This window comes from Leuresthes tenuis, unplaced genomic scaffold (assembly GCF_036924035.1).
Source record: "Leuresthes tenuis unplaced genomic scaffold, fLeuTen1.0.hap1 SCAF_11, whole genome shotgun sequence".
Lineage (NCBI taxonomy): Eukaryota > Metazoa > Chordata > Actinopteri > Atheriniformes > Atherinopsidae > Leuresthes > Leuresthes tenuis.
Genome location: NW_027325365.1, coordinates 8,588,898 through 8,604,506, shown reverse-complemented (window position 1 = coordinate 8,604,506; position 15,609 = coordinate 8,588,898). Strand labels below are relative to the sequence as shown.

The 15,609-nt window shown below is 38.9% G+C and overlaps 2 protein-coding genes across 2 annotated transcripts in view; one reads left to right on the top strand and one right to left on the bottom strand.

The window, feature by feature from the left end:
• LOC140317808 (C-terminal-binding protein 1) overlaps positions 1-4,598 on the bottom strand; it is a 34,175-nt gene extending 29,577 nt beyond the window's left edge. Inside the window, exon 1 of the mRNA XM_072395315.1 lies at positions 4,454-4,598. The gene's annotated coding sequence lies outside the window, so the exon portion shown is untranslated. The remainder of the gene's footprint in view (positions 1-4,453) is intronic.
• maea (macrophage erythroblast attacher, E3 ubiquitin ligase) lies at positions 3,644-15,087 on the top strand. Its single transcript, XM_072395320.1, has 9 exons — positions 3,644-3,747; positions 7,782-7,964; positions 10,109-10,312; positions 10,496-10,618; positions 11,448-11,524; positions 11,668-11,776; positions 12,776-12,909; positions 13,022-13,217; positions 13,344-15,087. Exons 1-9 carry the CDS (start codon positions 3,679-3,681, stop codon positions 13,437-13,439), a joined length of 1,191 nt encoding a protein of 396 aa, XP_072251421.1. The 5' UTR covers positions 3,644-3,678; the 3' UTR covers positions 13,440-15,087.
• Positions 15,088-15,609: the final 522 nt, after the last annotated feature.

Below are 15,609 nucleotides of genomic sequence, written 5' to 3'. Positions count from 1 at the left end.
ACACACTTAAATAAATTAACTACTATAAACACACACAGCTATTTTCCCCTTATTTGGCTTTGCAATGAGCAATCTCATCAGATATTTAACACACTGTAGAGGCAAGGCGTAAACATAGCCACACACACAGATTACATACAGGAAGTACTCGATATGGAGCAAAAAAAATATGGCAAACCTTGCATCACTTTCCTGTCTAGGCCCACTGTTCCAAAGCTGTGTGAGTGTGGGTGTGTGTGAGGGGGGAGTGGCGTATAGCAGATAATGGGCCAGTTGTATGTGACCACAGTTGTTTCCAGCCAATCAACACAACCTGGTACTGGACGGTGGCCAATGGCAGTATGTTGACAGCAGCTTAGAGGAAGATAAATGCGGCCATCATAGCCAGAGTTCTGATCAGAACTAACAGGAGAGATTCAATTCAATTCAGTTTTATTTATATAGCACCAAATTACAACAATTGTCATCTCAAGGCACTTTAAATAATATAGTCCAATTCAAGCCAATTGGAATTCAATTCATTGTAATCATAATCCAATTAATTCATATAAAGCCAATTGAAAAAATAATATCGTAGCTAAGGAAACCAACAGATTGCACCGAAACTTGTCTTCAGTCCAATCTCCCGTCCTGAGCATGCATGTGGCGACTGTGGAAAGGAACGACTCCCTTTTAACAGGAAGAAACCTCTGGCAGAACCAGACTCAGGAAGGGTGGCCATCCGCCTCGACCAGCTGGGGTTTGAGAAGACAGAAAAGAGGGGAAAGAGGGGGGAAAAACACCATAACACCATTCAAAGGATACCTGTTGGAACAGGGAAACACAAGTTAATAACCACAATAATGTCACATGTACATAATATCATTTGAGAAATTAAACAGATCATGTTTCACCAGTTTTAGCTTCTCTTCATTGGCTCCCTGTTAAATTCAGAACAGAATTTAAGATTCTTCTCCTCACATATAAAGCTCTTAATGACCGAGCTCCATCATATCTTAAAGATCTCATTGTAAGATATTTCCCCAACAGAACACTTCGCTCCCAAACTGCAGGTTTACTTGTGGTTCCCAGAGTTTCTAAAAGTAGAATGGGAGGCAGAACCTTCAGTTATCAGGCCCCTCTCTTGTGGAATAAGCTGCCAGTAAATGTCCAGGAAGCAGACACCCTTTCCACTTTAAAGATTAGGCTTAAAGCTTTCCTTTTTGATAAAGCTTATAGTTAGGGATGGCTCAGGTGATCCTGAAACATCCCATAGTTATGCTGCTATAGGCTTAGACTGCTGGGGGACCTCATCTGTCACACCTTTCCTCACTTTGCTCTCTTTTTCCCCCTGTTTAATTTCTAAAATGATATTATGTACATGTGACATTTTTGTGGTTATTAACTTGTGTTTCCCTGTTCCAACAGGTATCCTTTGAATGGTGTTATGGTGTTTTTTCCCCCTCTTTTTGGTCTTCTCAAACCCCAGCTGGTCGAGGCGGATGGCCACCCTTCCTGAGTCTGGTTCTGCCAGAGGTTTCTTCCTGTTAAAAGAAAGTCGTTCCTTTCCACAGTCGCCACAAGCACGCTCAGGAAGGGAGATTGGACTGAAGACAAGTTTCAGTGCAATCTGTTGGTTTCCTTAGCTAGGATATTGTTTTTGAATTGACTCTATATTGAAAGTAATTAATTGGATTTCATTGGATTATGATTACAATGAATTGAATTCCAATTGGCTTGAATTGGACTATATTATTTAAGTGCCTTGAGATTAAATTTGTTGTAATTTGGCGCTAAATAAACTGAATTGAATTTAATTAAATTGAAGACTGCACTACTTCTGTATTGTTGGCTGTTATTACATAAAAACATGATGCATTTAAAGGTTATCAGTTTTTATTCAATTAAAAATAATTTATTTTCTACATAGCTTTTATCATAGGTGGATGTCCCTGAAATCTCAGATTGAATTCTAAATGAATGGACACTACTGAGGAATATGAATGTAACGGCTGATTCTGATATAAATAATTTGATTGATTTTGACTGAAGATTTAATGTTTGAATGGCAGAAGTTCCCTTGGATTAAAAGTGTAATCTGATTTATAATGTTTTTCTTGAAAATGTCCTTTCTGTTTTGAAACATTGACTCAGTTGTTTGGTCAGATAACCAGTAGAATAACACGTTTTAGCATCACAAGCCGCTGTTATCTGCTCTGTCGATTATTTGTGGTTGAAATCTTGTCTTCTCTGGTCTGGTCTGATTTCCTTTCTACTGTATGTAAATAGAATAAGTCAAACTGGGCTGAAACTCACCTCTGCATGATACGGATGATCAAATGCATCTAACTGAGGAGAAACAACACAGTTTAATGTACGGGCAGATTAGGTCACTGTTTGTTTGATGCAATCAGTTATTTGATTACAGAAATATCTCAAAGTAAATTTTGATGCTTCTGGTTTAACTTTTTGCCGTTGATGTTCACAGATTTTGGAACGACAGCTACTTTTGATTTGTGTGGGGAAAAAAAAACGTTTGGATACCATCTATCCATTTTCTGTACCCTGTATTTTTTTTTGTAAAGCAACTACTTATTTGGACTTTAATGCCTGACAACACACTCATTGAAACACCTCATAACTAATTAAGTTAATCAAATATGTGTTAGTAAGAGGACTGGACAAAAAAAGAGCATCCCAGAGAAACGCTAAGTCTTTGAGAAGTAAAAATGGGGAGGAGCTCATCTCTCTGTAAACGTCAGTGTTAGCAAAACGTTTAATTTTCTCAATGTAAAATTATAATGACTATGGAGATTTCATAATATATTTTACATATGATTATTATATAATATTTCATAGTAGGCAAAGCCCAAAGGCCTTATTAGAATTCTGAATACAGGTTTTGGAGCTACATATTGCCATATAGATAAGATCTTATTCAGAGAAGATCTTTCTTAGGTCAACAAGAGAGTACCAAAGCACATTCTGCACATATTACAACAGCATGACTTCGTACTATAAGGGTCCTGATGCGAAACTGCCTGCAGTCGGGACCCGTCATACACTAAAAGCATTTGCCGCATTGTGAATTGCAAAATGCAACAAAGAAGGTCTCATGATATGGAAACTGTGAAATCCTATATCAAGCAATACAGCAGTTGATTTCCTCAGCTCCCAAAAGCTTATAGCATGTTATTTTAAAATGAAAGGTGATGCAATTTGCTGGCATTAAAGCCAAAATGAGCAGATATTTGAAAATAGAGCAATAGAATTTCAAAGCTCCAATACAGTTATATGCAGTGTCTCAACTATGGACTATTTCTTCTGTTATTTTTCTCCTTCCTCTTTTGAAAACTGGTTTATATTTAACATATTATATTTATATTTAAAGTCTTTATTTTCGAAAGGTTTTGTTGGCTCTAGTGGTCTTTATTTACAGTGGAGAGAGGACAGGAAAGTACTTAAAGAGGGGTGACATGCAGCAAAGAGCCACAGACCGGGACTTGTTTTCTTATCCACACTAGATTGATCGTGTAATCAGTTTGATGGTCAAATGAATTTATATTAGAAACAAAGCAGCCCACGCTCTCAAAGGTCAGTACTGACACCATGTCACCAGATGGCGGTAGTGAGCACCGAGGCCATTCTGAGTCGATAGAAAAAAAACACAAACAACCACAAGAAAACCACAAAACCAAGATGGCGGTGCAGGAGACAGCATCTCAACTGTCCATGGCTCTCAAAGTCCAAGAATATCCCACCCTCAAGGTAAATGATAAAGAGACCGATATATATTGATAGTCTAATGATTGGGATGTTTACAGAATGCACGATGTTTAGCTTGCTGTTTGAAGAATATGAATGTGTTGTTCATTAGATGGCGAGGACAGCGAGCTTGACAGGGAGGCTAACGTTAGCTCAGTTAGCCTAGCCGGTTAGCTAGCGTCCAGTAACTACCGGAATTTGTAAAGAAAATATCTAGAAGTTTGATACATGACAATAGCTGGTGGTTAGTTAGCTCTCTGTCCCCCGGTTTAATTTGTTTGTTTTGCTTTGAGTTCTTCAAATTCCCCACTGCTGTTACCTTAAGTTTTACCCTGTTTTTGACAAGATGGACCTTACAGAGTTAACTGCAGCATGTCGGTTATTGATGAATACCTCTCCTAACGCTACATCATCTTAACGGTCTCTAATTATCTGTCCGTACACAGATTGGTGTGAACGGATTTAGCAGCTATGCTAATTTACTTTGTTTCAAAAAGGGAGAACGATTCTTTTAAATGATGGTGTTAACTGTATGGTGAATAACGTCCCAGACAGAGCCTAAACAACATGGTTGCTCATCCGTTCTGAAACCAGGCAGGACGTCAAAGAAATGACATGCAGACGTGATTGGCCTGCTAACGTTAGCTCGCTGTGCTGGGGTTAAATTAGTGTTAGCCACCTTCGTATGTGAAAAACTTGAATAGCCTACCCGATCCGGAGGGTCGAGTCTGTAAATTGTAGTTGATTGGAGGTTATATCGCAGTGGCGAGAGACAGGATGCCGGCGCTGTGAGGCTGGGAAGCAGCCCTGTGAGTTAGCGCAGTGTCATCACATTGCTGCTGCCTCCCTGCACTTCAAAATGGCCAGTGAGAGAAATCATAGTGTGCTGCCGCACACACGTACAGCTCCTCCATTCCACATAACGTTACTGCGACACCACTGCTAAAAGACGAGCTCAAACAAGTCCGGGCTGCCTCATGTTCAGCAAGACAGCGCCGTCGTTTTAATCACGATTGTGAGTACTAATGTATTGACAGCTTTTGGGTTGCAGCTCATGGCGTAATGTTACCGTGATTAATTTAAAGAAACGTTTATTGGCTGTGTTCAGATATGTCTGTGGAGAAACGCATGGTCGTGGTCTGGGGATGTGTCTGCTGCAGTAAAATGATGGGCACCATTTTAAGATGGGAGTGATGGTTGTAATTGGCATCAAATGGGAGTCTACATATGTAGAGAGCTGTGGTGATTACATGCAAGGGTATGTTGAGCAGAATAATAATGTCCCAGAGATGTCTGACACAGACACTGAGAAATCCGCCTTACCAAGAAAATACAATATACAGTGGATATTATGTCCTTGTGGTTGTGAGATCAGTGCATTCTTAAAGGAAAGTAACGTTAGTAACTATATATTTACATCCAGAAAGGGCTAGGCTTTCTGAAAATGACTAATAATCTGTTTTGGCCTTTGGTTTCTTAAGTATTAACCTAAATGTTGGCCCCTTAAACTGCTTTTTTTAAACTGTTCAGACTTGCTATTAATTACCAGAGCTATGTGATGATTGTTATTATCTAATTATTGTTAATGAATAAGGGTGACCATTTGGATTGGGCCTCTCAACATCTCTTTTGTTAGCAAGCTGATTCCCTTCTCAACAAATCATAAAAGGCAATACTCCTACAATGCCAGTCTAGTGCCTTCAGAAAGATTTGAAGTGTGGTCATGGTTCCTCTCATTTAGATAAAGGTGAAAGGATGATCCACCAAATATAGCAGCCAGTCATGTTTTAAAGAAATTAGGAGTTTTGAACTCATCTTAAAATGCCCTTTGCTATACATGCTGTATACGTTTTTGTAGGTTTGGGCACAATTTTTTAATTGTATACTTGCCAACATTATGTCATTGCATAGTGATAATTTTTGTTTTAAAAGGCTGTTTCTGTTTTCTGTTAACAATCAACAGAATGAGTGTGAAATAGTTAATGAAAAGTGTCCCAATAAGAGTGCATGTTAACCAGCATCGCTGACTGAATAACCGCTTTATTCAGAGAGAAGCTGTTCTTCATGTGAAAGTGTGGATATTTTGGTCCAGACTTGCTCTGCATTCGTTGTTCATATGTTTCCCAGCGGGTAACTTTCAGCTGGAGATGCGCTTTACGGCTAGAAATTTGAGAGTGAGTGTACAAAGATGTCATTGTCTGTAGATCACTTAAGGCGAGACATGATGCAGAAGTTAAACTGGACATCGCTGTGTATTCTTTAAGAATACAGCGGATGAGGCTCCTTGTTGTGTCTATGTCAGTGCTGCATGTATTTGTGGCAACATGCAGACCAACAGAGAGGAAATAAAGCAGTAGCTCTTACCAGCTCATACTCTTGCTAACTTTTACACAAGCAGTAAATCCTCTGGGATATTTCCTACTACACTTTCATATTGTCTCAGTTGCTGATGTGCTGATGATTTTACCAAGAGGCTGGATGGAGATGGTGTGAACATTTGTGTTCACCTAAACTGTTGGGTTCTGCATCATATTAGCGTTGTTTTGTGTACTCCATAATGCATCCTGACGCCTCTGTTCCTTAATATAGTCGACTTTTAACTGCACATTGTTGAGGTTGGCTAGTTTAGTTTACTGCTGCAGAGGAAGCAAAGGGTGAAGCGGTGCATATCTGGGTCCACATTACAATAGTAGTCAGTGAAAATGTTCTCAATAATGTTCGATTTCAGTGCCCAAAACATCTTTGCGTGTGGATGATAGAAAAATCTGCAGTCATCAAAATACTTTGTGTTTGTGTGTACAGAGCTTTGGTATCCATGTATATGTATTCATTGATTGCGTCCTGCTCTGAAATCATTGAGATGTTTGGCTTTGGTAGAGAAGGAAAAGCTAAATCTCCACCAGTAAGTAGAACAGTTGGGTACTGGTCATGCTGCATGAAGCCACAAGTCCAAAGATGAAATGTTATGTGTACATGTAGGGTACAGTGTGCACTCAGTGGTTCATCAAACACGATGTCTTGGTACAGTTTAAACCCACAAGGTGTGCCCTTCACATACCTCTTTTTATGAGAAATATTCATACAAAAACTAAATCAATATTTTCTTACCAATCAAAATATGTCAGTAGCAAATCATAATCTAAATGTAGCCATGAAAATAAAAAGAATATCCCAGAGAAGCTGTAGTAAAGCTGATTCCTTTACCTCTTTTCCTCTTTTACAGTAGCCATACACATATTTTATGGATCACAGATAAATATGAGACATATGGTCCCAATGTGCTGTTCAGTTTAAGGATGGATGCCCCGAACCCCAGTGAGATTTATTTATTCAGTCATGGAGGCAGATTTACATAATGTTGCTCTTCAGTCTTAGCGATCTGTGAAATTAACTTGGCGCGCTAAGTTGAGAGTGAAGAATCCTCTCAGTGGATCAAAGCTTGCTTTACTATTGGTCTTAACTTAAAGGTCACATGGAGCTGGTTCAGTTATGTCCAAACTAATCCTCTGGCCCGACTAGAGGGAGAAGCTCTGTGTTTGGTCAGTTTTTTTGGATAACGGTCTTTGATCTTGTAAGCTTAAAATCTTATAATATGAATAATACAGATAAAATAATACATATATATATATATATATTCTGTAGAAATACTGTGATTATGAATGCTGCTTATCATGAATTATGCTTTGTAACCTCAGAAGAGTACTGACTCCAGCGCTAAACTATTGTGAGCGATTACTGCGCTGAAATTGAAAGAGAAAAATATTAGAAATGATTTGAATGGGGATTGTGTAGATTAAGGCTGATATGTTATAAGTGTGTAAATAAAGGTAGTAATGCTTCAATTCTGTATAAATCATTAGCAAGCTTTAAAGAGAATATATGAATGACTCATTACGGCTCCACTTTCTAAACTAATTTATCAGGACAAACTGGTCTCCACATTGTTAAGCTGTAATGATATTACAGATGTATCAAACTACACACATACTTTCTCCTTCTGTCACGGGGGCTCATATTGTGTGAAATTGTCTTTACAGGTGCCATACGAGACACTGAACAAGCGTTTCAGAGCAGCTCAGAAGAATATCGACCGGGAGACGAGTCACGTCACCATGGTGGTTGCAGAGCTGGAGAAGACGCTGAGCAGCTTCCCAGTGGTCGACTCTGTGGTGTCACTGCTGGACGGAGTGGTGGAGAAACTCAGCGCCCTGAAGAGGAAGGTGAGGCACACAAATGTGCAAACACATGCAGCCATTTTAAGCTCATTGTTGGGGCCCATCCACATTATCAGGAACATCCTTCTTTATGTAAAATTATAGATTGAAATTTGAAACTGTATTTTTATCCCCTCAAATGGACAATTGAATGAAAAAGCACCTGTTTGTTTATTTTCTTTTTTAAATGTAGTCTTTATTTTGTTTTTAATGAAAATGGAGCTCAAGCACCACTCTTTATTTGGGAGTGGAGTGGATACATATTCAGCTCTGTTCCCCTCGACTGCGGTTGCTTGTTTTGTACTCAGAATTACTCACACAGTGACGTTGTTGTCAAAGTGATATTTTAGCATTTCTGATGCAGAAATGCAGATGCTATACTTGAATTTGAGGGTATTTTCTGGCCTAGCTTCATATGTCATCGCACTGCACAGCTCTTTAAAGAACAAGGACTTTTGATTTATTCATAAGCTGATTATGATATATAAAAAGTAAAATCCCTACCTCATTCAGTCTTGAGTCATTGTTTGGCACTTTTTACCCATCCTTTTTCTCCTCTGGTTTAATGTCTCTAGTTGTTTCTCTCGAGGTGTCTAACAGGTTGATATGTGACCGACAGCATTTTATTTGATCATCTGTTTACTTTATAATCATGTATTTAGTTACAGCAGCAAACTCTACAACAGCATCATTGTGCACCCATTTTGGTTTTGAGCCAAATGAGACACGAGAGCCCAGTATTTACTACCAAACAGTGGCATGAAATCAAAAAAGGACAATTTAATAGGTAATCACAGTTACTGGTGAGGAGATTAATCATCAGCTAAAATGTCAGAAAAGTTATAGACCGACATACATCATCAGCTGTATCTTCAAAGAGGATCTCGCTTCGGTTGTGGCTTTAAAGCCACTGTGTAACAGAAGCGCCTCAGTGTGACCGCAGGTCCTTTATCATGGTAAAACCGGGGGGCTCTGTGGCTTGTTTGTCTGGCAAGTTGTTTTAGCAACTGTTTCAAAAATGACACAAAGCATGCAATCAAAACACAACTTGTTCACTTTTCCACTCTGTCAGAACATGTTATCCAGCTGGACCTCATTATTATAGTATATCTATTATCATTTCAGTGTATAAATCCCTTTACAGCTGTTCCTGATCCCTGAACAAAACATTGTTTTTTGTTTTTTTTTCTTAAAAGTGTATGATTTTAGGTATTCGCTATTGTATGACTCTCCTACTATGCAGCGAGCTGAGATCTATTTATATGCTAATGAGCCCCACCCACAATTCAGCTTCTCAGCACCTCCACAAAACTGGAGTGCAGTTCAGCTTCCTGATATTACTTCTCTTGAAGTCCGTATGGTCACTGGTTGCTGCTGAACAATGTGTGTACAGTTGGAGGTGAGGAGAACCAGATTGTGGTCTAATATTTCAGTTGGAGGACAGGCAGAGGACCTGTGTGCATTTCTTACATTTGCATAGAATGAATCCAACTTTTTATTTTCTTTGGTGGAACAGTTTACAAACTGTTGGAAAGTTGAAATTGTGTCAGAGGAGGAAATGAACACATGAATACACTGGGATGTGTTTGCAGCCTGACAACGGCTGAGTTGCCGATTGTTTCGGCAGCAGAGCCAGGTGAGATGTTAACAGCTCCTAGAATAAGGCATAAGACATAATATTTCACTCTTATTATTCCAATTGTGTCCTCGTGAGTGCTCAAAGCTTGTGCGTTTTATTTGATGGCAATCTTGCATTCCTCATTAGGATCAAGGCAAGACTTGGCTTAAACTTCCTCTTTTTTTTTTTTTTGTAGAATAATGAAAGCAGTATATATTGACTTTCCACTATACACCAATACAGAATAGTCCTCTTTCTGTTCCACAGAAAGTCAGTGATTATTAAGATCTTTACTAAAGTCAGGCTGGAATTGTTTTCAGGGTTTCACATTGGTTGGCTTTTGTGTTCAAAATTTGCTCCAGTTCTAATACCAACTCTAGTACACTCTGCGTGTCATAAAACTGTTATCTTAGGTGATTTCTGCATAGTTATCTTTGTCTAAAGTCTCATGCAGGAAATGTAGCAGTACAAGATCCACTGAATGTATTTTTACAGGCTGCATTTTTGTAACTTCTGTTTCTGTTTCCTGCAGGCTGCAGAGTCAATTCAAGCAGAAGATGAGAGCGCCAAGCTGTGTAAGCGGCGCATCGAGCACCTAAAGGAGCACAGCAGCGACCAGCCGGCTTCAGTCAACTTGTGGAAGAAGAAACGCATGGACCGCATGATGGTGGAGCATCTGCTGCGCTGTGGCTACTACAACACAGCGGTCAAACTGGCCAGACAGAGCGGTATAGAGGTAACTATTTCCATGTGAATGTCCAATATCTTCATAAAGTCATTATGAGTAATTAAGTATTCTCAGAGTTCAAATAAAACAAGTGTGTTTGTGCTTCTGTGACTTTTGGTTCACTTTTAGCAAAAGCTTAGTTCTTTTCTTCTTATTCCCTATTTGTCTGTGTCACTTATGTTGTGTTCTTAGGATCTTGTGAACATTGAGATGTTTCTCACAGCAAAGGAGGTGGAGGAGTCTCTGGAGAGACAGGAGACAGCCACTTGCTTGGCCTGGTGCCATGACAACAAGTCTCGCCTCCGCAAGATGAAGGTAGTTCATATGAATTCAATTGGGTTTTAGAAATCATTCATTTGTGTTTCCTAAAGAGTAGGCCTGATGCCCGTCACTTAAAAACATTTTTATCAGGGATTTTACCTCAAATCCCTGTTGGGGACGTTGTTTGCTTTTTAACTACTTAAGTCATCCTGTTCCAGATGATGTGTCATGAAGCATTTTAATACTGTTTGGAGTTATTATCATATACAGCTAAAACGCTACAGTGAAGAAATGAGATACATGAGCCCTTCAGAAAGCCTTCATTATATATTTCTACTCTTTTAACAATCTGTACTTGCATATTCAGCCCCAGAAGGATTAAAACTGAGTGGAAACAAATAGACACACAGATCTTGGGATTATGCTTTTAAACAAGAATGCAAACAGTAGAGTTCAGAATAATGCTTAGAAAAACTATTTTTTTTATTTCTACCAGCCACACTAAATGGGCTGCAGTTTAATGGCTCTTTTCTCTTCTGTGAAATTCAAAGCTTTTTCTACTACAAGCCACATGTACTGAAATACACTTTTACTGACACAAGGAGTGTAATTTGTGGGTTAATTTTTGTGAGCAAAGACACTTGGACCCATGCCCTACAGGGACGTGAGACTGAACGACTCCACGTAAAGTGGTATAGTGATCAGATAAATGTTTGGGTTTTTTTTCCTCAAAAGTTTAGAACTCACCAGAACGGCAGGATTTGCATGAAATGAATCTGTTCCCTATCTGCTCTTTTTCCACTCCATGAAGAGGAAAAGATGAACCCAGCAGCTTGTTCAGTTGTTGAAACTTAACGGCAACTTTTGTCTCTTTCTTTGTCAGAGCTGTCTTGAGTTCAGTTTGAGAATCCAGGAGTTCATAGAGCTCATCAGACAAAACAAGCGCATGGATGCAGTCCGGTACTTGACAAGAACCACAGCACACACACACACCTTACACTTACTTCACCACTTTTTCTTTTCACCATTATTGTGGTCAATATATTTCAGCTTCTTATTTCAGACTGTCTGTCACTGAGTTTTTGGGTCCCTGTGTGTACCAGACATGCAAGGAAGCACTTCAGCCAAGCAGAAGGAGGACAGTTGGATGAGGTCCGGCAGGTGATGGGCATGCTGGCCTTCCCATCAGATACACACATCTCACCATATAAGGTAACACCCGCTGCTTGTACTGATTAAATGTTACTGTGTGAGACTTCTGTTGAACACATGGGATTTTCAGTAACATTTTAGGCAGAGCTGTTAACGGACCTCTCTGAAATACCACGTTATTTAAAGGAACTGCATTTACATTCTGTGTTCATCGTGGTTATGAGTAACATTTCTGTGTTATGATTATCAGTATTATATTTGTTTGATGCAAACAAGTAACGATGATTAAGCGGAGAGACAATGTGTTGTAGCAGCAGATGGGCCACCAGAGGGCCTGTGTTGCCTTAAAATTGAGATAAACTCATTTCCCTCTTTAAGTCATCTCTGACCTGTAGGATTGTACCATCAGTGTTTCTTTCTACGTACGAATATTTATTTTATTTTATTTTTTCTGCTCAGATGGAAGATTAATCATTTTTTTCATATGTAGTACTAAAATCCTACTAGTCCATCTTCATAGAAGACTGACCTGTTTTTCTCCTCAGTGACTCGATTGAAAATATTAAGCTACATGTTAATACAATCAGGCCTAATAAGTTAAGTTCCCACCATCCGTTACTGCTAATTAAAAGCTGTAGTTGTAACTTGAATAAGAGTTAATCTGCATGACACTTTTAAAGACTCTTTCCTTAAACCCCAGTTGTATTTGGGAAGCAGGAAGCTATTAATCAGTTTTTTTGTTTTACAAAAGAAGCACCTCGTAGAATTGTTCAATTTTAAATTTCTTTTAATTGATACTCAAGGCCAACATTGTGATCTTTATTGTAACTACATTAAATGTGCCTTTTATCTTGCAGAGCTTGTTGTGGCTCACACACAAAAGTGTATCAACATGTTAAACACATGTCATATTCTATCTTAAATGTGCTCAAGCACTTTTTTTCATACCTCAGTATGAATCGTTGCTCTGGATGTTGGGAACTCCCCTGTGGTGAACTGACTTGATTTGTCAGAATGTAAAGTTCTCCCCTTTGTCTTGCGTTCTTTCTGTTGCATCAGGATCTTTTGGATCCAGCCCGTTGGAAGATGCTGATCCAGCAGTTTCGATATGACAACTACAGACTGCACCAGCTGGGAAACAACTCCGTCTTCACCATCACCCTACAGGCTGGCCTATCTGCCATCAAGACACCGTATCCTTTGTTCCTACTAGCAGATCAGTTTTTAAACTTCCAAAATATGGATTATTTTACAGAAGATGTTTTACAAAAAGACATTAATTGTGGTCCTTAACGCCCATCTTAGTCAATGCTACAAGGAGGATGGAACCTCCAAAAACCCAGACTGCCCAGTGTGCAGTAAATCTCTTAACAAATTGGCTCAGCCACTACCTATGGCCCATTGTGCCAATTCCAGACTAGTCTGTAAGATCTCTGGGGAGGTCATGAATGAAAACAACCCTCCCATGATGCTGCCGAATGGATATGTCTACGGCTATAATGTAAGTACACTGGGAGAGGGTCAGCCATAGAGAAAAGCTGTCTCTGTCAATATTTGAAGTGCAGTATGGAGGTTAGACAAAATCATATAAAACTCATGTTTGTTCTGCTGATTTTCTGCCCAATAGTCTCTTCTTTCCATTCGCCAAGACGACAAAGTGGTGTGTCCCAGAACCAAAGAAGTTTTCGACTTCTCTCAGGCGGAGAAGGTCTACATCATGTGATCAGTCGGATGGCCTTTCTTAGTATTAACAAGATCAAATATGGCCCATCGTCCAATCATCTGTGACCAGGCCAGCTCAGAGCACCAGTGGAGCTGTGATCCAGTACCCCCCCCCTCTGAGAGACCTGAGAGGCCCTTCAACACTCCCCATTCAACTAGATGACCAAGTGCACCCTCCCATTTTTATCTCACAGAAACTGGGCTTTTCTTCTTTCAGACTGTTTTAGATGTGGCTAGAAGTTCTTTGATCTGATTCATTCAAGCACATGGACTATCAACATTTTCAGTATCTTAAAGGCCTTCACTCTTATAGTTAGTCTAGATAAAAGGACTGATGGGATGAAAACCTGCTAGGTAGATGTGTGATTTTACTACAACTAATAAAAATCTTGATGAGGTTACTTTGACTTTTTTTTTTTTTTATTACAAGTGTTTTTCCTTTTTTACATATAACATGGCATCACTGCATTAACCAGACCAAGACATGGTATCTGGGGCTTCTGCGCGAAACAAACATGGTTGCTTGGTCGCATCTCATTTGATACATGCGGTTGACATCATCTGTCTTTAGCCATCCTATTTTGGCAGCTCTTGGGTTTGTTGTTTGTTTGGTGGTTTTTTTGTAGTGACATGCTTTTTTTTTTTTTTAAAACTGCCAAAGTTTTTTAATTTCATCCCCTTTTTACAGAAATTCCAAATATTTGGTCAGAATTGATCATCTGTTTGTATGAAATAAGGGATTTCTTTTTAGGGACAAGTAATGGCAGCAAAATTGATTATAATTTGGTGTGTAGGATGGACGGGACTTGGCATAAGCTGCAGTATCCTCAGATAAACAGATTGTTCAGTGTAGTTTGTAGTTTTTTTTAAGAGGTTTGGGTACCATAGCTGGGAATATAAATTACTGGGTAGCTTCAAATAAGGTGAAATGAACTCAGTTTTCAGAGAAAACTACCATCTGAGTTTTTTTTTCCTACCCTTTTTGTCCTCATATGAACAAACAGTTAATACTTGATATTTATCAGGAATTATCTCTAAACAAAGAACAACATAATTAAGACAGAGGCTGAGATTTCTTTTTTTTTGTTGGTTTTCGCACTTTATGCTGTAGCTCCTCTTTGCTCCAATACTACAAGGCTTATGTAGCATTAAAGTAAACTCTCTTCATCAGTATTTCATGTAGTTCCATGCAGATGCCTTTGTTTGAGACACGGATAACAACCAACACAACGCTGTTGATGTGACGGCTTTGCCTTTCCTTTTAAGAGTCAAGAGGGAACAGTTTTTGGGTCATCTGAAAACAATCCTTTATGACTTTAAAAAGTACTGTAATGTGGATTAATGGAGCAAGAGTTGTTACTTAAGTGTCAATAAATGCACAAATCATTTAGATATTAACACATAATTCCGTACAAAGCAACCCAAAATAAAAAAAAATGCAGATTTGATGCAAGTTCATTCTGATCAATTCTGTGGTCATTTCTTCCATCTGTTGTTTATTGACACCAAAAGCAAACTCATTTCTGTCCAAAAGTGATTTGAAACTGTATCTGTGAAGACACAGACTGTCGTGTGTTTGTGTAGGTAGAATAGAAATGGGGATTGTTTCTTGAGCAATATGCCTCATAAAAATTTCAGTGAAACTTTGATTTTAGTCTTTCTTTATTTGCGGTGTCTGCTTTGCTCACGTGGTCCCAAATCATCAGCATTATCACAAACTCTGGTGGGTGTGATGAAGTGAACGAGTCATACTGTATTCACATGGAAATGTTGGTCACCTGAAACTAAATTAACATAATCTGTGTAGGGCAGAGACTGAGTGGGTTAATTTGTTCAGGGGTGTAGTGTGTGGTTGGTTGTTTATTTTCATGTAAAGTAGATTTCATGGCAGAGAAGAATCAGAAGATTAAAAAGAAAAAAAAAACAGCTATGTTTGAATGGGCAGAACTTTTAATGTCTCCATGCAAAAGACAAGACCCGTTAAACCTTTTCTCACAACATTTACTCCATAGGCAATAGATCAGCCACCAAGTTCATATAGAAACTAAAGCTGGCCACCTCATGGATTCATTTGGTGATTTATCTTTGTGTCAAGCAGTGAGTTTTTGTTACAAATACAAAACAATATATTGTAGTTTACTTCGATTAACAGGTTTACCGACAAGGAATTG

Excerpts from the sequence above, each read along its gene's own strand:
- maea (XM_072395320.1), top strand. The coding sequence starts at position 3,679 with ATGGCGGTGCAGGAGACAGCATCTCAACTGTCCATGGCTCTCAAAGTC. Across the intron at positions 7,965-10,108 it reads TCAGCGCCCTGAAGAGGAAG|GCTGCAGAGTCAATTCAAGC; the intron begins GTGAGGCACACA and ends TGTTTCCTGCAG. Across the intron at positions 12,910-13,021 it reads CTATCTGCCATCAAGACACC|TCAATGCTACAAGGAGGATG; the intron begins GTATCCTTTGTT and ends CGCCCATCTTAG.